The sequence below is a fragment of the Gigantopelta aegis genome, chromosome 4 (assembly GCF_016097555.1).
Source record: "Gigantopelta aegis isolate Gae_Host chromosome 4, Gae_host_genome, whole genome shotgun sequence".
Classification (NCBI taxonomy): Eukaryota; Metazoa; Mollusca; class Gastropoda; order Neomphalida; family Peltospiridae; genus Gigantopelta; species Gigantopelta aegis.
The window spans coordinates 27,716,567-27,739,333 of NC_054702.1; the positions used below are offsets into that span (position 1 = coordinate 27,716,567).

Consider the following 22,767-nt stretch of genomic DNA (forward strand, 5'->3'; position numbering starts at 1 on the left):
CTTGAGATGATCACACTCCACCAAAATGTGCCGCACAGTCAGTGTACACTGACAGTGTTCACACTGAGGAGGAGGGTCCTTCTTTAAAATAAATGAATGCGTCAAATATGTATGGCCGATGCGGGCACGGCACAAGACTACTTCATCCTTCCTGCATCGCCTGTAGGATGACTGCCACTCTCCTAGGACTGCCTTGACAGAATGAAGCTTATTCGCAACCGCATCGTCCCAATCATCTTGCCAAGTCGAAAAGATATATTGGTTAATATGAAATTTAAAATCACTGTAGGGGACACCAACATGGACACGGGGCAAGTTCAAAGCAGACTTGGCAGCAACATCTGCCTTTTCGTTACCCCTCAATGACATTGTCTTAATACATGATCTTATATGCAGACACTCGTTCCGGTGTACGTGTGAACTTAAAAGAGTACAGACCCTTGTTAAAATATGTCTGATAAAATTAATTCATTAATTCGTGAAAACACGTTTTAGCAATTTGGGGTGAACAAAGAGTTTTTTCATGGTAGTGATGTAATGAATGAATGAATGAATGAATGTTTAACGACACCACAGCACGAAAAATACATCGGCTATTGGGTGTCAAACTATGGTAAAAGCAAATAAATAAAGTGATGATCAACATCAATATAAAAATTCAAGGTTTAAACACAAACAGTGTAAAGAACTGTGCAAAAATACAAATACAAATATCACAGAATTTTACGGACACCGAATTTTACTCCAAACTTCAATTTGTGCTGTATTGGCCATTCTCAAAGAGAATGTTACACCCCTGCACCACGGTGAGGTTACAGCACGCGCAGGGGTGGTAGTGATGTATGACTGGACATTATTTTATCACAAACTGTGATAATATTGACAGGAAATGTGTAGGTGTGATATTGACGGTGTCTTCTACAGAGACAAAGCCGTCTATGATACATGTTGACCTTTAGGAAGCGAACAGTTTCCGTTACAATACCTTAACTAGCTAGAACACTGAATCGATGCATATACATGTAAACCAGGAGACTGTAAATAATTAATATGGATGCATTTTCCTAGTGGCGCACGTGTAGCACCTGCTACGGGCCCCACGCTTCAGGGGGCCCCGCGGTGATGTAAACATTTATTTTCCCCGCGGATCCTTAAACCGTCTCTGCAAACAGCAATGTTTTTTGGTTGTTTTTGTTGTTGTTTCTTTCAATGTAATGTTTATTAATTTTATTTATTTATTTTTATTTATATAAATGTATTTATTAGTGGAAGGAGGGGTTGCTTTGGTGTGAGATTTGAGGTTATTTTGTTATTTGTTGGTGTTCTTGTGTTTTTCATTGTTCTTCTTCTCATTTTTTTTCTCATTTTTCGGGGTTGTTATTTTTTCATTTTCATTGTTTTGCTTGGGGTTTTTTCTTTTATTTTCTGTTATTCGTTTTAAGTTTCAGCAGAGTATTTAATATACACTTTATGTCAAACAACACAGCACATACCACGACATTTGATATACAGTGGTGAATCATACCGATTGGAGCACACAATACAGATTCGACTATCTGATAACACTTGAAGCGAGCATTGTACCACTGAGTCGCACTCTGTACCGTGCACTGTACTCAGTCTTTACTTCGCGTTTTTCATCATAAATTCGTAATTGTATCTTAAGAAGAATAAATCAACAGTAATGTGATGGTGGTGCCAATGGTGATAATTGTGATGATGATGATGATGGTGGTGGTGGTGGTGGTGGTGGTGGTAGTAGTAGTGGTGTGATGAATGTGATTGTGATGATGATGTTGAATGAATGAACGAATTAATTAATTAATTAAGTAATGAAAAATACATCGGCTATTGGGTGTCAAACTATGGTAAATGCAAATAGTAAGTGATGATAAACATCAATATAAACTTTTAAGAGTGTAACGAACTGTGCAAACATCACAGATAGATACAATTTAAATTTAGAATAAAAGTCGGTATCAAGTAAAAAATTTAATAAAAGTCCTGGATGGAATCGAAAGGATTTCATCACATTTCTTTGACCAAATATATATTTTATAGTTTCTTTCAGATGAGCACACTCCACCAAAATGTGGCGTACCGTCAGAGTACACTGACAGCGGGAACACTGAGGGAAATCGTTCTTCAAGATAAATGAATGGGTCAAGTAAGTATGACCGATGCGAGTACAACACAAGACTATTTCATCCTTTCTCCACTGCTTATATGAGGACTGCCACTCTCCCAGGACTGGCCTGACAACATGAAGCTTATTCGCAACCGCACCGTTCCAATAATTTTGCCAAGCCTAAAAGATAAATCGATTAATACCATATTTAAAATCAGAATAGGGCACACAAACCTTGGTATGAGGCAACTCCAAAACAGACTGGGCAGCTGAATCTGCCTTTCCATTACCCCTGATGCCAACATGGCTTGCTGCCCAACAAAATTCTAGAATCCTGTATTTCTTCCAAGACTTTAATGACTTCCCAAACTTCAGCACTAAAGATCGACACCGAGTCAGGCTGTCGCATGGAAATTGGTGTGTCACTGTAGCATAAGCCTCATAATTCCCATCCCGTGAATGAATGAATGAATGTTTAACGACACCCCAGCACGAAAAATACATCGGCTATTGGGTGTCAAACTATGGTAAGTCAAAACAAGAAGTGATGATCAACATCAATATAAAATTTCAAGAGTCAAATAAAAACACAGTGTAAAGAACTGTGCAAAACATACAAATATCACAGATGGATAAAATGAAAATTTAGAGTAAAAGTCAGTATCACGTAAAAATTGTAAAACAAATGGAATCGAAGTGATTCCATCACATTACGTTGGCCAAATATAACTTTTCGAGTTTCTTTAAGATGCTCACACTCCACCAAAATGTGGCGCACCGTCAGAGTACACTGACAGTGCTCACACTGAGGGGGAGGATCTTTCTTTAAGATAACTTAATGGGTCAAATATGTATGACTGATGCGAGCACGACACAAGACTATTTCATCCTTCCTGCACTGTCTATATGAGGACTGCCACTATCCCAAGACTAGCTTGATAGCATGAAGCTTGTTCGCAACCTCACCGTCCCAATCACGTTGCCAAATCGAAAAAATAAATTTGTTGATATTATTTTTAAAATCAGTATAAGGTACACCAACCCTGGCATGAGGCAAATCCAAAACAGACTTGGCAGCTGAATCTACCTTTTCATTACCCCTGATGCCAACATAGCTGGGTACCCAACAAAATACAATGTCTTTATAGGCAATGAGTATAAAGACACACTTTCGTATCACCATCCGAATGAAGGGATGGTCCAGCTTCATATTGCGTAAAGCTTGGAGACACGAAAGTGAGTCGGTAAAAATAATAAAGTTGGATGCAGTCGAATTGATTTCATCTAAGGCTGTAATGACTCCCCAGACATCAGCACTAAAAACTGATGCCGAGTATTTCCCATCCCGTGATCAGTCTGTATAAACAGGAATATAAGTACGGTAACTGTCTTGAATTTCCATTAAACAGTGTTCGTATACAACAGCATCTGTACGATCTTTCTTCAGATGCGCATGATCAAATACAATTTTAGGTGGTATAATACACCAAAGTGGTAAAACAAAATATGAAGGAGTTTCCAAAGTGTCAGTTAAATAAATGTTGGAAATCGACAAAAAAAACGCTGAATGCGAAGACCAAATGTTGAATAGCATTTGGCCTTGCATCAAACAACTTCATATAGTTGTTATCAAACACCGCATTATGTGTAGAATATTTAAGTAATGATTTAATCTTGGTAGAATACTTCAGTGAAAGCTTTGCACATCTAGCACCCAAACAAGGTTCGTGTGCATCAACGTACAAGCTCTCAACAGGAGATGTTCTAAATGCACCAAGACAAAGCCCAAGTCCCTGGTGTATATGATATGCAAGTAATGAATGAATGAATGAATGTTTAACGACACCCCAGCACGAAAAATACATAGGCTATTGGGTGTCAAACCATGGTAATGCAAATAAATAAAGTGATGATCAACATCAATATAAAAATTCAAGACAAACAAAAACAGTGTAAAGAACTGCAAAAACACAAATATCACAGAATTTTACGGATACTGAATTTTACTCAAAACTTCAATTTTGTGCTGTATTGGCCATTCTCAAAGAGAATGTTACACCCCTGCACCACGGTGAGGTTACAGCACACCCAGGGGATATATGCAAGTAAGACTTGCGCGCCTATCCATACACAATGCATCCATAATCAAGTTTTAACCTCACAAGAGATCTATACAGACGGAGCATAACCTTGCGGTCTGCTCCTCATTCTGTGTTACAAATAATTTTAAAAATATTTAGTGCTTTTAAGCCTTTCTTTTCAACATATTTAAGATGGTGCATGAAGGATAACTTCCTGTTCCCATCACAATTGGAATTGGATTTTTGTCAAAAAAACAACTTGGGATCTACGTGGAATGAATGAATGAATGAATGAATGAATGTATGAATGTTTAACGACACCCCAGCTCGAAAAATACATCGGCTATTGGGTGTCAAAATGTGGCAAATGCAAACAGTAAGTGGACACCTTCTTTCTGGCAGATATGCATATAAACCGTTTTAGCCTTTGATAATCTAAACCCATTGTCAGTTGCCTATTGATGAAGTTTATTCAAACAAAGCTGCAACTTATGTTCAATGATACTCATACTGGACGATCTATAGCAAATATGAAAATCATCGATATATAACGAGAAATCCACACCAGGTGTTAAACATTGGGTGGTGCTGCTGTTAATTTTCACAGAAAATAAAGTTACGTACAAGATACTACCTTGATGCATACCCATCTCCTGTGAGTGAATGTCGGACAAAGTCTACTCCACTCGGACTTTAAGATATCTATCTTTTAATAATTGAGATCGCGGTGTCCAACTGCAGCGTCGACTGGTCCAGAGGCTCAGGCTATTTAGATATCTCTACGTCGGCTGGCACTGGTTCGTCGGGTCCCGGGGATGGGGGCGGCGACGCAGACCGCCGCTGGCGGTTGAGCCGCCAGTTTAGGTCCCCCTGAGCTGCCCCTGGTGCAGGTTTCTTCTTCCTCCTTCCTCTTTTCTTCCTGTTCGTCGTCTTCGTTACTGCGTCGCCATACACCAAAGTTACGGATGCCCGTGACCTGGTGTAAGTGACACGGTACTCCAACAAAGAGCCGTAGCTTGCAATGAGGCCCGGCGCCCCCCTCCCCCCCCAGGTGGGGATTGGCAACTCAAGAGAGCAGAGCGACACGTCGTTTCTCATCGAAGGCACAGCTCGGAATATTTTCTTATGGTCCTTGAATTTGAACGTGTGGTGTGCGTGTTGCGTTGAAGATCACATCATGGTGGGTTCGAGTCCGCAATCTGTCAAGGTGTCGCTGTCTGGGCTGCAACTTAGGTTTTTGGGCTACATGGAATGGCAGAAATGTGATGGAATCATTTCGATGCCATCCTGAACTTTTGTTGTAATTTCTTCGTGATACTGAATATTATTCAAAAAATTTATTTTGTGTATCTGTGATATTCGTATTTTTTGCACAGTTCTTTACATTGTGTTTTAATTTAACTGTTGAATTTTTCTATAGATGGTGTTCATCACTTATGTTTTGCATTTACCATAGTTTGACACCCAACAGCCTATGCAGCCTACGTCGGTATCATTATATTCATAAACAAACATGTTTCTGGTTCTGAAAATATATGATACAAAAGTATATCTTTCTGTTCACTTTTACCCCCATTGTTATTGGCTCTGGTTCCCCGGCTATAGATAGTACTAAAGCATCAAACATTTTATTTATTTAGACATGCTAAACAAACATGATTACTCTTTTACTGTACTACCAGTCATTTGATATCAGTCGGCAAGAAGAAAGAAACCGTTAGATGCGTGACTTTTCAACACTTGTGTAAACGAAAACCCACCCAGAAATTTGCTATCATAATATGGTGACTTAGACGGGGTAGAAATGCACTTAAAACGACCAATGGGACCGACTATACTGGTCGTAATCCGCAATAGCGGGGTGGTTGTAATACCGGGGTTGTTTTAATTATAAAATAATACGGAAATATTCCGTTCTTGAAAAAAACCGGGATGGTCGTTAAGTTGGGTTTCACTGTCTGTGTGTGCGTGTATCCTTCAAAGCATTCCAATGAAACACACGTATTATACTGACCCCATGATTATAAAGACAGTAATAGGCAGATCATGGAAGAAACAAATAACATTGACTGCTCCTTTATGAAGTAAAGATGTATATTCGATCATGACTCGATTATGATTGGTCAATTACCGTACATTAGCTCTATTAAATCTACGTTAACCTACTTGTATTCTCTTTTTAATTTGTATTGTAACCGCTTATAATTAAATCCTTTCTAGTCTCAAAAATGTCTCATGTTTTGCTGGGACGCGAACCTGTGGCACCGAATCGCCCGCAACTTGCATGCATGCGTACGTACGTATGTATGTATGTATGTATGCATGCATGCATGTATGTATGTTGTATATTAAAACAAATGTAAACGGACCAGTTCAGTGCGATTCTCATTGGTTTTGTTAGCACTAAAATGTGTATTGTTTGTTTGTATTCTTCATACCGTTTTTTATATAAGCTAAGGTTTATCATCTTATGTAGAACTATCCTGTTTTCTTTCTTCTTCTAGTTTCATAAGTGGTAACAGAACAATATGGAATAATAAGGCTATTAAGTTCTTGTTTGAATGTATCTACGCTGACATTTATACGGCTGGGCACCCAACAAAATACAATGACTTTATTGGCAATGGATAAAAAGACAACCTTTCGTATCACCATCCTAATTAAGGGATGGTCCAGCTTCATATTGGGTAAAGATTGGAGACACGAAAGCGAGTCGGTAAAAATAATAAAGTTGGATGCACTAGAAGAAGTAATTTATGAGGAATCCATAACAAGGGTTACATCAAGTAATTTTGTAACTTCTTAGTCATCCTTTTTTACAGGTGTCTATTTACATCTTTTGCCCTTCTTCTGGTGGATGTAATATATAATCTGTAGCACACAATATAAAGCGTTTGGAAATATGCAATTAAGCCCACTGTAAACAGAATGCGATTCTGTATCTATTTATTTTTTGTTCCACATGTTTTAATGATTACAGTGGGTCTCAAAATAAATAAAACACAAACAAAACATATTTTAAATAGTTTCTTATTAAAAGATAGCACCGCCAAAACGCTTCAATTGGACATCTGGAATCTGATGGAGGCTGTCTATCAAAAGGTTGAGGACCATGGGCCTAATTCACAAAGGTCACTTAAGGCTCTGCTAGACAATGAAGCATCCTCTTTGCAAGTCTTTTAGCATTGCACTGCTAGATCGCAAAGTTGCTAGAGTTTAGTGAATTAGGCCCCAGATCAACATAGCATTGGGGAGGGGGTACTTTGAATGGTTTTATGTGTTGCTGATACCTTTGTAGTGTTTTTAATATAATGACAGATTACCCAGTGAGAAGGAAACGACCAAAACTAGATAAAGTTCCCTGAATAGTGGGATGGCTAAAAAAAAGGTGCACTTTTGGTTAAAAGCGTGAATCTTGGCAGTTATATACTTTTACCCATTACGAAGCAGTTAAGATATGGACCAAAGTCAGCAGCACTTCCTGGTTGCCAGGGAGTATCACTCACACACACACACACACGCTCCTTCCATGTTGGAAATTATTAATAACTTAAGAGTATCTGCATTCATATGTATTGTTCTCACTCAATGTTAATTCTAAATATAATTTTAAATAGCTGCGATACATGCAGGCATACATTCTGAGTGATGAGGAGTACAAGAGTGAGCAATATATTGGTGGGCAGAACTTGTAATTCCATGGCACGAAGCAATCGTATGTAAAATGTACACACTATACAAATCATTACACTTGACACATATATTATGAACAGTCAATAGCAATCCCTGGCGGCCATGGGTGGAAAATAAAAATCCCTCCACATGAAGGAAGTTTCTTATAAATAATCGGATAAGTTTACAATCATACAGTACCTGCATTTAAATGTATCTTATGCAGTGGATGCATGTGGATAGAATGAATGAATGAATGAATGAATGTTTAACGAATGAATGAATGAATGAATGAATGAACGTTTGACGACACCCCAGCACGAAATATACATCAGCTATTGGGTGTCAGACTATGGTGATGATCAACATCAATATAAAAATTCAAGATTTAAATAAAAACAGTGTAAAGAACTGTGCAAAAATACAAATATCACAGATAGATGCTGACTTTTACTCTAAATTGCAATTTGTGCTGTATTGGACATTCTCAAAGAGAATGTTACACCCCTGCACCATGGTGAGGTTACAGTACGCGCAGGGGAATGTTTAACCAAGTTACCCCGGAACCCCAAAATGGATCTTCCTATCCGTTTTGGAATGTGATTAAGCATAATAGTCCGGCAGCTTGTGTGTAATTTGTGATACATTTCGGACAAAAGCACCAATTGTTTCCACATGCTTCCCATTGAATTAGTTTTCAATTTTCAATAGGAACCACTTCTTCAAGACACATTATTGCGGTCATATTATTATGTAAAACCTGTTAGTACCAATGAAGCACCACTGCCACCTAGCCTCGCAATTTCGTTATCTAACCTTACATTGTTGGTGTCAAGAAATGCAAGTATGTTATTCAAATAATCACAAAATGATTTTTTTTATAAAAAGGTACAAAATATGGAGACTGTTAGGGGGGAAAACTGCAGCATCTATTGTGAGTCTTACCAGCTTTTAGCTTTCGTATCATTCAAATCAAGATCAGGTAAATATTCATTACTGTGAAGCATTTAAGTGACTGGAAGCATGTAGCATCTAGCATCTACACTGGTGTAAAGGTTGAACACAATGCAGATAAAGGTACGAGTCACATAAGGGTAGCTGTTTCTTGCAACCCAGGCTGTTCTTTTACCTTTAAAATGTAAATATTTTCATGTGCCAAAGGCAACCCAAATACTTACATCTTGGTCCAAGGTAATCAAATGATGGAACTTGTTTACTTAGGATGACAAGTACACATGTGTCAATCGTGCACATCAAACTTGATGCAACCGTTTAGAATAGCATGCAGCGCATGAATTAAAAGTTTAATGTCTGCTTCCGCGTGGTTACGTGGTGACAGCGAACGATTGAATAATAGCTATGTCACAAGATGTAATTATCATGTCCTTTTCTTTAGTGCAGTCTATGGTTGCATTCTTGGTTCTGAGGAATACAAAATGTTCCTGCTTGATAATTGGATCATGTAAACACTTTACCTGGAAAACTGTTCTTACAAACAAACAGTTGATAAATATGCCAACCGTGTCTTTATTCCATACGCTATAAAACAGAACCTTCAAAAAACAGTTGATGTCATTGTGGTATGGGACACATACGTCACGACAGTGTGGGGTGGAGGGTCAGTAACCTGGAACATGTGAGAGCAAGGATAGTGTGATACTGCCCTACTGCAGCACTCAAAACAAGTTGCCTACCTTGCTGGAATCTATAGCATAATATGCAAGGACTTGTTTTTTAACGGTTTCCGACCATTTTAATCGCTTCTCCTCTGCCGACCGCCTTCGTTGTACTTACTGATGCAGTACATGGACTTCGTAAGGATCTTTTTACGCTCAGGTTCAGTCGACTATCCTACACATATTAATCATCGGCTATTGGATGTAAAACAATTTGTAATTATGACATATAGTATTAGAGAGGAAACCCGCTACATTGTTTTAAATCAGTAGCAAGAAATCTTTCATATGCGCCATCCCAGACAGGATAGCACACACCACGGCCTTTTTATATACCAGTCGTGGTGCACTGGCTAGAACGAGGAATAGCCCACCTGGCCCACCGACAGGGATCGATCCTAAATCGACAGCGCATTAAGCGAGCGCTTTGCCACTGGGCTACCTATTGCCCGACGTGTCACACAGTATGACTGCACATAGATCGTCATGCAAAAAATGTTTTGCCCATATTTCTTTCAATTCAAATTTTTATAATCGGAAATATAATTGCTGTCAATTGTTATAATTAACGTTAGGTGCATAATTTAACAAACTATATGTATGTATTTTAATAATTCTGTCTACCCTTGAATATGTTTATATTATTATTTGTGTAACCTGTATGTGTGTGGCGTAGGAACACAATGTTTCATTGATAAATGGCTACGTCGAGTGATTACCACATGACGTAATTTTTTCAGTCTGTAGTACTAGGGGCAAGGACTAAGTCACGTGGATCGCATTTAGAGATTAATATACGAGCTTGTGTGTCGTACTGATTTTACGAAACGAGTGACAGGATTTTTGTATTGCCCGAGCGAGAGCAAGGGTAATACATAAACCCTGGCACGAGTTTCGTAAAATCAGTATGCCACACACACGCGAGTATAATAATTCCTTTATTATCCATATCATTTTTATTTTTTATGAATAACAAGGACCGTCTCAAAATGCTTCAACAACAACTAGGAGACAACGAAATGACGTAATATTTCACATGCAAATTCCTAAGGCCACCGCAGACATGTGCAACTTTGTAGCATGCAACTGAAATTGCATGATTGCAAGCGACTTTTTTTCTCGTTGCACTGATCCGCACACACATGCGACAACAGCAATTTTAGTCTGACAGTGATCACGTGACAGTCAAAATGGCGATTTGTCCCCGTATTTGTTTCGATGGTGGTCATCGAGATATGTTCTACAACATATTTGTTATGACGTAGAAGACTGAATTTACGTAAAGTTGCACTGAATTCGTCCCACACGCTTTTTGGTCCTTTAGGATATAACCACACAATTTGTGTAGAAAACCTGTATAAACATACCCGATATTCCAAGCGCATATTCCATCTCTGCAAGACACATCTATCTCCCTTTTAGCCCTGTTGCTATATTCAGGGGATGTTGTGTCAAAAAGACATGACATTGCCTGCCACATCACCACTAATTCATCCTCTTTTTTCTGTAGACCACATGCTGCTGGAGGCTGCCATTTTGAGTCATGTGATCACTATCTATCCGTTCATTGGCAGTTTAAATGTTGTTGCATGGAAGGCGCACACGTTTGCGACAGCGTGCAATTTGATGCAATTACATGCAATAAAATTAAATATGTTTGATCGGAGCAATTTCAGTTGCATGCAACAAAAATTGCATCCATGCAACAAAAATTGCACCTTGTTGCAAAGGTCTGTGGTGGCCTTTAGCTTGGGGAAAAACAACGTCATATTATGACGTCGCTTCCCAAACTTACGTCATTACACTTGTTATTACACGTGTGTTTCGTATGATTACTACTAAAGCTCGTGACAACTGAAAATTATTTCACTCGGGACATAAATTTGATAATAACTGGAACCGAGTTTGTTATTCTATTTATTACCTCAGCTATTTTGTTTTCTTCTAAAAACCTTTATTTTCCACGCACATGCACGAAGGCCAACCTGTATAGAAATGATGTAAACCACTAAATACGCACTGTTCTGAGAATTATTATAACGTTGTAATTTAATCACGTTCATAGATAATTAAAAAAACACACAAGTTCTCTTTATTCTGCTTCAAACTCTATAATGAATTGCATTAAAATGACATTTTGTTATTAATATAACACCAAAAAACAGAGACCCGTAAACGCAAACTCTTTTAAACTACATGACGTCATTTTGGGTTTGTCAAATCGTAATGACGTCATATTTAGTACCGACAAAGTCATTGGTTTGTAAGCGTCAAATTGTCCAATAATATTGTTCGTTAAATCAATGCAGAATATTTCTCACTGAGAAAATATGGAAAATATTTTCCCTGTTATGAGTGACCGCTGGGGTAATAAAGTGGTCTATTAAACAATCTGTATTACAAGCTAGCAGCTATGTTGAAAGGTTTTCTCTCATTCGTTCCGGGCCATATCTGGTGGGGTCTGGTCGTGTATAATGAATGAATCAATTAATGTTTAATGACACCCCAGTACGAACAAATATGGTCTGTATACACTTTGGGTCTAGAAGTGTGTGTCCTCGTTGTGTTGTGGGTGGGGAATTCTTATATACATGATGGCAAACGTAATAGAGTCGTTTGTTAGACAGTTGAAAAAACGAAGTTTGTTTTGTTTAACGACACCACTGGAGCACATTGATTAATTAATCGTCGGCTACTGGATGTCAAACATTTGGTAATTCTGACACGTAGTTATCAGAGGAAGCCCGCTACATTTTTTCCATTAGTAGCAAGGGATTTGTTATATGTACCATCCCACAGAGAGGATAGCACATACCACGGCCTTTGATATACCAGTCAAGGTGCACTGGCTGGAACGAGAAATAGTCGAATGGGCCCACCGACGGGGATCGATCCCAAACCAACCGCGCATCAAGCGAGCGTCTTACTACTGGGCTACGTCCCGCCCCTTGTCAGGAAAGAAGGAAAAGTTTTATTTAACGACGCACTCAACACATTATATTTACAGTTCCATGGCGTCGGACATATGGTTAAGGACCACACAGATATTGAGAGAGGAAACTCGCTGTCGCCACTTCATGGGCTACTCTTTTTCGATTAGCAGCAAGGGATCTTTTATATGCATTATCGCACAGACAGGATAACACATACCACGGCCTTTGGTATACCAGTCGTGGAGCAATGGCCGGAACGAGAAATAGCCTAATGGGCCCACCGACGTGGATCGAACCTACACCGACCGCGCATCACGCCCCTTATCAGTGTTCATCTTCTGGTGTGTTAGTTGTCGCATAGTCAGCATGAGAGAAATCGTTCACCTCCCAGACGGCAAATGTGGAAAACAAATAGGTTCTAAGTTCTGGAAAATGATATCTGACGGACATGGCATTGACCTTCGCACCATATTCAGTTCTTTCGGCAAGGCATGGTAAACTAAACACTTTTGGGGCATGTTCACTATTTTCAGGCAACTCATATATATATGACCACCTGTGTATAATAGGTACCTGCCCATAACGACCACTATAACATATCGTGCAAGTGCTTGGGGAAATGAACTTTTCGAAAGGTCAACGGATGTGACTAATATTTATAGTGTAATGTTATTCTCCGTTGTCATGAGAAATGGCATTACTTTTCTACATTACAGGTAAGTAGTAGTTTTTCCTATTGACTTTAGATGTTCATAATATTTTAATGTCTGTTTTACCGGTATGTAACAGTCAACTCTGCAATTGTGGAATATTGACACACACGACCTTTATAACACTGACTGCCTGTTTGGACATATGTTATTCCCTCATATAATATATATAATATATGCAATGCTAGAAAATGCTAGGGCTTACATTAAAAACATATGTATTGGAATTATTTTAAAACTTAAAAAACAACTTCTATTTGTTTACTTTTTACGAAAATAGTAAAAATGCCAGTGACCAGTCATCTGTAACACGTGATACTTTCGGTTGAACTTTACCAATTTCGTAAACGTTACGATGGTCTAAACGAAACGATACCGTGACCACGTGTAAACGAGACAGCCCTGGTTATGCACACAAACAAATTGTCATTCTAGGTTTAGTAGGACCCCGCACATGATTTAAACACAACAGTGCTAGTATAGTACTGACACTAGAACAAATAAAATTACAAGAATGCTCTGGCCCGACAAAACAATATATTGCATCACATATTTCACTAAATCTCAACAACAAAACTGTTATACATGGTCAAAATAGTGCATCTATACAATGCAGAGTCGAATGGGGATTTGGCAAAATAATGGTTGATTCCTTGATTCTCTATTATAGTGTCTCGTCTATAGGAGGACAGCTATTCCCGAGGAGATCCTTTACTGGAGACTGCATCCTTGTTCCACCGCCACAACCGTGACCATGTGAACTAACTCAGTTTTGCTCTTGTCATATCTGATTAAAATGGGATTTTAAATGTCGCTGGTAAAATTAGACCCTGTACTGGACAATAGATCCTTCATGCACAGCTCATAGAGGACTGCCACTTTGACTAGTTTACTAAATCAAAACTAGCACAGAACAGAGCTCATTGGAATAAATATAGCTGTGAAGACATGATCTCATAAACGACTCTTAAACAGTGAACAGGCTGGTAGGTACTGGGTTCGGATCCCAGTCGAGGCATGGGATTTTTAATCCAGATACCGACTCCAAACCCTGAGTGAGTGCTCCGCAAGGCTCAATGGGTAGGTGTAAACCACTTGCACCGACCAGTGATCCATAACTGGTTCAACAAAGGTCATGGTTTGTGCTATCCTGCCTGTGGGAAGCGCAAATAAAAGATCCCTTGCTGCTAATCGGAAAGAGTAGCCCATGTAGTGGCGACAGCGGGTTTCCTCTCAAAAACTCTGTGTGGTCCTTAACCATATGTCTGACGCCATATAACCGTAAATAAAATGTGTTGAGAGCGTCGTTAAATAAAACATTTCTTTCTTTCTCAAACAGTGAAGATATCAGGTGTTCGCGAAAGGTTAGCATATCCTGCCCCCCCCCCCCCCCCCCCCCCCCCCGGTGGCATCCGTCATGAGTACTGCCACCACAGTTGTCAAAGTTCTTCACTTCATCTAAACGATCAGCAAATGTGCAAGACTTTGATCAAAGAGATGCACAAGTTCAAAATATGAAATCATTGTGGTCAGCGATACATCGTAATTAGAGCTATAGCCTCTATATATCTACCATAAAACATTTTAAATGCCCTCAGGAATCCCTTGACATCATAACCTTGATGGAACAACTTCTGTGCCAAAATATTGCGTTGCTTGAATCTGCATGGAATGACCATGTGCAAAGGTATCTTAGAAGTTGTAATATGTAGACTCGCAAACCTGGAGCAGTAGGGTATATTGTTCAGCAAAAAGGTAATTCACTGTTGAAAAGTTGAAGTCATATAGCTTAGTTTGGAGGTCAGTGACGCTTCTAATCGCAAGAGGCTCGCATAATACAAGTTTTCATTCCTAATACATGTATATGATATTGACTATACCGAAACATAATAACATTTAATCTTACTATTAAACAAGGGGTCCAACCTAAACCGTATGACACATGCTTGAACTTCGTATACGACTACAAAAATGGCGGATAAAGCTCGCTTCGCTACACGACGGTGAGTACATTTTGTCTTACAGCTACATGCTAAATGCCTTTCTGATTAAAATAATATTGCGATACGGCTCTAGAATAATTAATCTATCCGTGTGTTTGCTTAATTCCCGATTTTGTTCAACCACAAAAAAGCTATTGAAGAAAAACCTCGTTTTGACGGCCAAAACAAACATGATCAAAGTTTTTTGTGTTATTTTAAGAAACGAGTTATATTTATATACTTAAAAAGTGTCATGATGAAAGTTTGTATACCCTGGAAGCTAAATTAAGCAAATACGTTTTGGAAAGTCATTATATAATTATCCATCCAAGAATTTAGTTTCGGCATATCTTCGTCTACTCCCTCGGGTTCAGGACACCTAATCGTATGTTCCAAATTTTGATTTTCAGAACAGTTTGTGAAGACTGCGGCCAACAATACTCTGGAAGGTCTGCAGTCCGCAACCAGTGGTTGTCCATCACGGCAAACCAGACGGGCACCAGTGCACTGACTGTGGACGAGTGTTTTCAACTCGGGAGTCATCTTCAAGGACACAGCGTTTCCAGATTCAATGGAATGAATGATCTATTTTTTATATATTGTTTAATAAATTAATATTATAATGCAATATAGTATTAGTTTGTTATTAGTCCACCACTGGACACCTAAAACAGCAATCCTAGTATATGGATACATGCCGTGTATCTCGAATAGGTCAAAGTGTCCTTGACTCTGACCCTTGGCCTACATCTGGGTGTTTTCAGATGTGTTTAAACACAATTTAATGACACTGGCGTAGGAATGTGCCAAAAAGTGTGTGTGTGCACATTTTTATATTTACACACTTTTACACCATTATAAAGCTTCACGAATTGAGAAACATATTTCATAAATGAGGGCATTTACATTACATTTCTGTTGCAATTCTACTAAAAATATTTTTTTATTTATCAAGCTGAACAGAGAAAAAATAGGAATTACAATTGTGACATCACATTACAAAAATACTGCATCACAATGCGTTTTTATCCAATCCAAAGCCTCTGTGTTTCTCATATGGAGTGTGATAACTTAAATGTTTGATTTCTGCTGCCAGTGGTATCACATAGTGTCAGTGATGTAACACGAGCAGTTGTAGGATAAACATACTATTCAGGCTGCCTTTGAATATAAATGTACTTGTAATCAAATCATAACTAATTATATATAAGCATTCACAGGTCTCGAACAGTACATGGGTGAGGGCTGTGGGGCATTTTTTTAGAAATAACAACGCATTTGAATAGTTGAAACTTAGTTATGTGTACAATTTAATTGCATGTAACATCTGAACACATGAGCATATTGTCCTTGATTCCAAGTCATAATGAAGGAAGTATATTTCCTTCATTCACCTTGTAGTTGGCACGTGCAGGTTGAACTCCTTGAGGTGGTCCAGGATATATCCCAGTGAGAAAATCCCCTCTCATGAATCTGATAAACTTGACCTTCAAAAACAATTTCCTTGTCCAAACCAAGTCCTTGTTGGCGTCAGAATACCTCATACAGGATGAATTACCGTGACAGTGCCATTTTAGCGTATCTTTAAATAATACATAGGAAATGTTTTGGGGGGGGGGGGGGGGGGGGGGGGGAAAGACCATTTTGAACACTGCTTCTGAAGAGTGACATAGTTTCTGTTATATCATCAGTATACACGTCTGCATCAAGGGACGGTTCATGTAACACTTAAAATGTATGATTATCATCATTATCATTTACACTCTGAGATGTGAATGACAACCTCTAACTAAATCGCTTTTCTCCTTTGTTTTGTGATGGTTTTTGCTGTGGTGGTGTTGGAAAACCCTTGTTGGAGGTAGGATTTACATCTATATATGTTGATATGGAAGATACTTAAATGGATTGAGGAAATACATTTATTTGTGCATTTTGTATAAAGTCTGAGGTTACGACGATTACACAGCCTTTTGCCAGAACTGGATCTCCTAGGTGTCAAGACGGGAAACAACTTTCCTCTTTCGTGATTGGTAAATGCATAACTTACTGGCCTCTTTTTGTATCTCCCCATTACTGAAAAAAAAAAAACCCATACCTTAAGTTGAAATATATAATCACGATATTTTAGGGGTACAAATTCAAATATAATTGTTTGAAGTAAACGAAATCTTGGCTTAAACGCGGGGGAGCAGACGACGATGTGCCTAAACTTTAAGAATTGCCTTCGATGAACAATTTTAAAATGACTTTCCAAAACGTATTTGCTTAATTTAGCTCCCAGGGTGTACAAGCTTTCATCATGACACTTTCAAAGTATATAAATATAACTTGTTTCGTTAAAATAACACCAACATTTTTGATCATGTTTGTTTTACCGTCAAAACAACGAGGTTTTTCTTCAATAGCTTTTTTCTAGTTGAACAAAATCGAGAATTACGTAAACAGATGGACAGAGTATTCATTCTAGAGCCGTATCGCAATATTATTTTAAACAGAAAGGCATTTAGCATGCTGCTGTAAGACAGAATGTACTCACCGTCGTGTATCGAAGCGAGCATTATCCGCCATTTTGGTAGTGGTATACGAAGTTCAAGCACGTGTCATACGGTTTAGGTTGGACCCCTTGTTAAATGAAGTTATCAAAGTAACAGTGATATAATTATTTGCCAATTAAATTGTTTTATTGACTCTTAGTTATTGTAATAGATGCATATTCAGAGGTTTGAAATAACAAATTATTAGGGTTTGTGTGCTGTCAATTGAGACGTTACATCACATTGTTATAAGTGACGTCATATTGAGGTATGGCGTAAGTTAGTTATCTAAAGTTTTAAACAGTTCAAGTGTTGGCCGAGTATTTACAAACAAATGAAAGGATTGTATTTTTCAAACAACGGTGTTGAAGAAAGTTTTTGTTACCATGTGTTAAAAGTTTAACACATCATTGTTGGAGAAATGTTTCAGTTTTAAAAGGGAATAGTCTTTTGAACAAAGTGAATTCCAAACGAGCGCCCAAGTCATCTGTCGTGATTTTACCGAGTATTTAGATTATAATTAAAGGTTACTTACGATTTATCTGATTATCTGGATTAGTTTGCTTCTGGCCTCTATATCGGTTTCAGTCGCATCTGTGTGGGCTTCGCCTTCCAAAATCGTCTGCTGTCGTTTTGTGCCCATGTGACGCTCCTCGTCCAATGGGTGGGTCCCTTTTTCCCGCCAATCCCTACATGGTAAGGCACCAGTAGATTATTTGTCTCCAGGGGTGTCAGGCGGCGGACCAGTTCCAACTTTGACATCCGGTCGTCGACTGGTCGCGAGTCACCACACCCCCCCCCCCCCCCCCCCCCCCCCCCCGTTTTATAGAAGAGAAGATCACCTCCCGAATTTCCAGGGAACATCAAACACTTCACCAGCGGGTTACTGGCTCGGATTCATCTGGGCCAGGATTCAACGACCATCCATGAATAAACAGGTTCTTTGGAAACATCCAGGGTTTCCTGTTGTTATAGGTTAAGACTACCCCCCCCCCCCCCCCCCCCCAAAAGAAACAGTCATATATTTGTAAAAAAGATACTGACTTATCTGGCGGTGGCATCCAGAAAAGCCATTAAAGTTATATCCACGAATATTATCCAATGAGCATAGTTAAAGTCACATCCATGAATATTCAAATTATGCATTAAGCACAGTTAAAGTCACATCCAGGAATATTCAAATTATGCATTAAGCACAGTTAAAGTCACATCCATGAATATTACAGTTATGCATTAAGCACAGTTAAAGTCACTTCCATGAATATTAATAATGAAACACCAAGAACTACTCCTTGAATAACACTTAAAGTTGAACAATTAAAAGTTAAACACTTAAAAGTTAAACACTTCAAAGTTAAACACTTCAAAGTTAAACACTTCAAAGTTAACAGTTAAATAAATTCCAACTCAGCCTTTTGTGCAAATGTCAGTCAAGGCAACTATATTACATTATATTACACAAACCTAACAAAAAACTGGTCCATCATATTTTGCCCTATATGATGTTGGCCTCCTAATTACATCCTTAATAAAAAAAAGAGTCATCATTCAAATAATTATCCCTCAACTTAGCAATAGTTAATTGAGAATTAACTATTATTCCCCCACAAAATAATTTGGGACCCTCTCCCTAAGGAACACCAGATAAAACAGGATTTTTCATGGTAGATACCTTCCCTCCCCCTCACAAAAGGATGGAAAAGGTCCGCATCATCCAGGAAAAATATAATTTTATGTCCTGTTTTATCTTCTCAGTATTACATACTTACCTGAGAAGAGACCCCTTAAAAATAAGGTCTGTTCCCAGTTACCCAAAATCCAACCCCCCTTCCTGGGACATCTTCTATTATTACTTACCCACAGGTCTCCCATACCCAATTAACTGTTCCCCAAGTGGATGCTGAACACCAACCATTCACCTGAAATACATTTAACTGGATAATATTGTTAGACCTGAAATAAAACATTAAAATTAGAAATATAATACAGTTATTCGAATTTAGCCCTAATTCTCTTGTCTAACAGACCATAATTAAAATATACCACCAGTGAAAATCCCCCACCATATTGAAATAATTATGTTCAATATTTTAAATTCAGTACATATATCTATGATATGGAAGGTTGTTCCCAGCTAATGCCGGGTACCAACCCGTTCCGTACAGACAACCCATATAACCTACTGGTTTAATAATCACCCTCCCTTTTTGTTTTGTTTACCGGTTAACCAGCCCGTACAACCGCCGGGCGTTGGAGACAGTGCTTTGTAGTACTGCCTCCAGGGATATGTTTCGAACCCTGGCCACCTCGGCTGCCACCTCTCCGAGGTAACTCGGGCCGCTAGGACCTTGGCCCCTCAGTCCGACATGAGGGGCATTTGTCTCCAATAGAAGACGATCCACGGGGATAAGCGCCACTGCCTGGCGTTGTTCCCCGTCCATTGCAAACACCTTCCCGGAGACCCCAAAATAGGCCTCCGGGAACAACCTACAGGCATCCTTAACCGCTTGGCACCCCCCGTCGAAAGAGGTTAAGTGAATTTTTTGGGTTGGGGGGCACCTCTCCTGGAGGAGAAGGATACCAGCCGCGAGAGGGCCACGACTCCAATTCCCCCCCCCCCCCCCCCCCACAAAACTCGCCACTACAGGCGTGGACGGCTTGCTGGCCTCCAGGAGTGCTTTCATCAACAACTCCTGGGCCCTCCACGTCCCCACGTCGGCTGAAAAGTCTAAACCAATGAAGACAGCCACCCCATTCTTAGTGGCCATCTTCTCCACCCATCCCCTATCCGCGTCTTGGACCGTGGTTGCGAACCGGGGATGAATCCCTACTACCACTTTCCAGGCCGGGTGACATTCCACCGTAGGTGGAAAGTGACCCGGCTCGATGTACACTGACCCCCCCCCCCCCCCCCCCCCATCACATCAATAGTGGGGCATGGAATACGGTGTGGATAGTGGTGCCGCACCACTTTCTCCAAACTGGGATCTGTGCCCAGTTTCATTACCCGGGCACAAGACTTTGGATGAAAATGGGCATCCACCCCTTGGAGCTGATCCCTCCCCTTGAATACTGGCCCAGGAGAAGCCGCCCAGCTTTCACCAGGCTCTGCCCCAACTGAGACCACCCTAGTGTCCCCTTCCGCCGACGGAGACTCCCCGCTCCCCGTTATTACCAACCTTCACGGGGCGTCATCGTGAGGAATCTCTGCCCCCCGCTGGGATACACTTATTCCGAGGAATATCTAACCCTTGAGCCGACCATCCCAAAAACCAACGGCGGTCCTCCAGGAACAACAACGCCACCGCATGTAACAACGCTCTCCAGTGTATGAGCGCAGCCATGCTCAACACTGGATGTAGAGTAAACTGCTGAGATGGCTCGTTTAGAAAACGGGCCATCTGTTGTAGTGCGGGCACGTCCACCTCTGACGGGCCCACCATACTCGGGATCAATGGTCCCAGTCTACTGGCCAACTGACGCGGAGTACCCGACGGTCCGCAGACCCTCCTTGCCAGGTCTCTCACTGCCGCCCACCGAATGGTAGCCAGGTTTGGGGTACGTGGATTTGCTGCCCCCAAGATTCCCGGGATGTGTACTGACAGGGCATGCGCCCGTAATTTACGGGTGCATGTCCCACAGCCTGGGACTGGACATTTGGAGTCCCGAGACTTCTTATCCCCCGTCCTTTACCCGTGTCTGACCCCTTCCTCTTTTCCCCAAGGCTAACCGGTCCAGGCGTACACCCAGCATCCTTGGGCGGGACTGACTCAAATGATTCCGGTGAAGTGGATCGGGGGGAAAACAGACCTGACTGAGATCTGGGTGAGCCCAACCCAGGCAGAGGCCGGGGTAAGGCCACTCCCAGTGGAAACCTGGACTGACTCGGCCTTGGCACTAACAGTCCCGGCAGAAACCTGGACTGACCAGGCCTGGACAGTCCCGGACAGGAAATGAGAAACCCGAATGTGGGCAACTTTCCCCTTTCCCATGCTCCCATGCCCCCAAGATCCCCCGTCCTCTCCCCCGGGGTAAGAACCCTGGAGGGGGAGAGCCCTCCTCTGAGTCTATCGGCCTGGGAAAACAGAAAGGGGGGATATCGGGCAGGGAATCCTCCGACTGGAGTGACGACCTCGCCGCCGCCGGTGGAGACACACTTACCTCCCCCAGGTCCTCTTCCCGAGGCGACACACCCACCTCGACGGACTCCTCATGAGGTGGCGGGCCCACCTCGGCTGGCTCCTCTTGAGGTGGTAGCCCCACCTCGGCTGGCTCCTCTTGGGGTGGTAGCTCCACCTCGGCTGGCTCCTCTTGAGGTGATGGGTCCACCTCGGCTGGCTCCTCTTGAGGTGATGGGCCCACCTCGGCTGGCTCCTCTTGGGGTGGTAGCCCCACCTCGGCTGGCTCCTCTTGAGGTGATGGGCCCACCTCGGCTGGCTCCCGTTGAGGTGATGGGCCCACCTCGGCTGGCTCCCCTTGAGGTGATGGGCCCACCTCGGCTGGCTCCTCTTGAGGTGATGGGTCCACCTCGGCTGACTCCTCTTGAGGTGGTGGCTCCACCTCTGCTGGTGCTTCTGGAGGTGGTAGGTCCACCTCGGCTGGCTCCTCTTGAGGTGATGGGCCCACCTCGGCTGGCTCCTCTTGAGGTGATGGGTCCACCTCGGCTGGCTCCTCTTGAGGTGATGGGTCCACCTCGGCTGGCTCCTCTTGAGGTGGTGTCTCCACCTCTGCTGATGCTTCTTCGTCAGACAGGGTGGGAGCGTCACACCCCCATCTACCCACAACTGTTTGGTCCTCGTGATTCATTTTCTATGAGAAAGAAAAGAACAGTTCAAAAGGACCTAAATAATACTAACCCGAACAAGCCAACCTACAGTAATGAATAGTTAAAGTGTCCTCTGTCGGGAACCTATCTGTGCACCTCATCTCCCCACACCAGCAAGTACAACACCATTGAACCAATAAACAGAAAATCAGCAAATACATACTTTAATTAGCAAATCAGCAAATCAAGATATAACCTAAAAAAAACACAATTTACATACTCACCA

General features: G+C 40.9%; 1 protein-coding gene across 1 annotated transcript; it reads right to left on the reverse strand.

Annotated features, from left to right (window-relative positions):
- Positions 1 to 21,613: 21,613 nt before the first annotated feature.
- LOC121369774 (fibrous sheath CABYR-binding protein-like) lies at positions 21,614 to 22,522 on the reverse strand. Its single transcript, XM_041494833.1, has one exon. The coding sequence runs from the start codon at positions 22,520 to 22,522 to the stop codon at positions 21,614 to 21,616; it is 909 nt and encodes a 302-aa protein (XP_041350767.1).
- Positions 22,523 to 22,767: the final 245 nt, after the last annotated feature.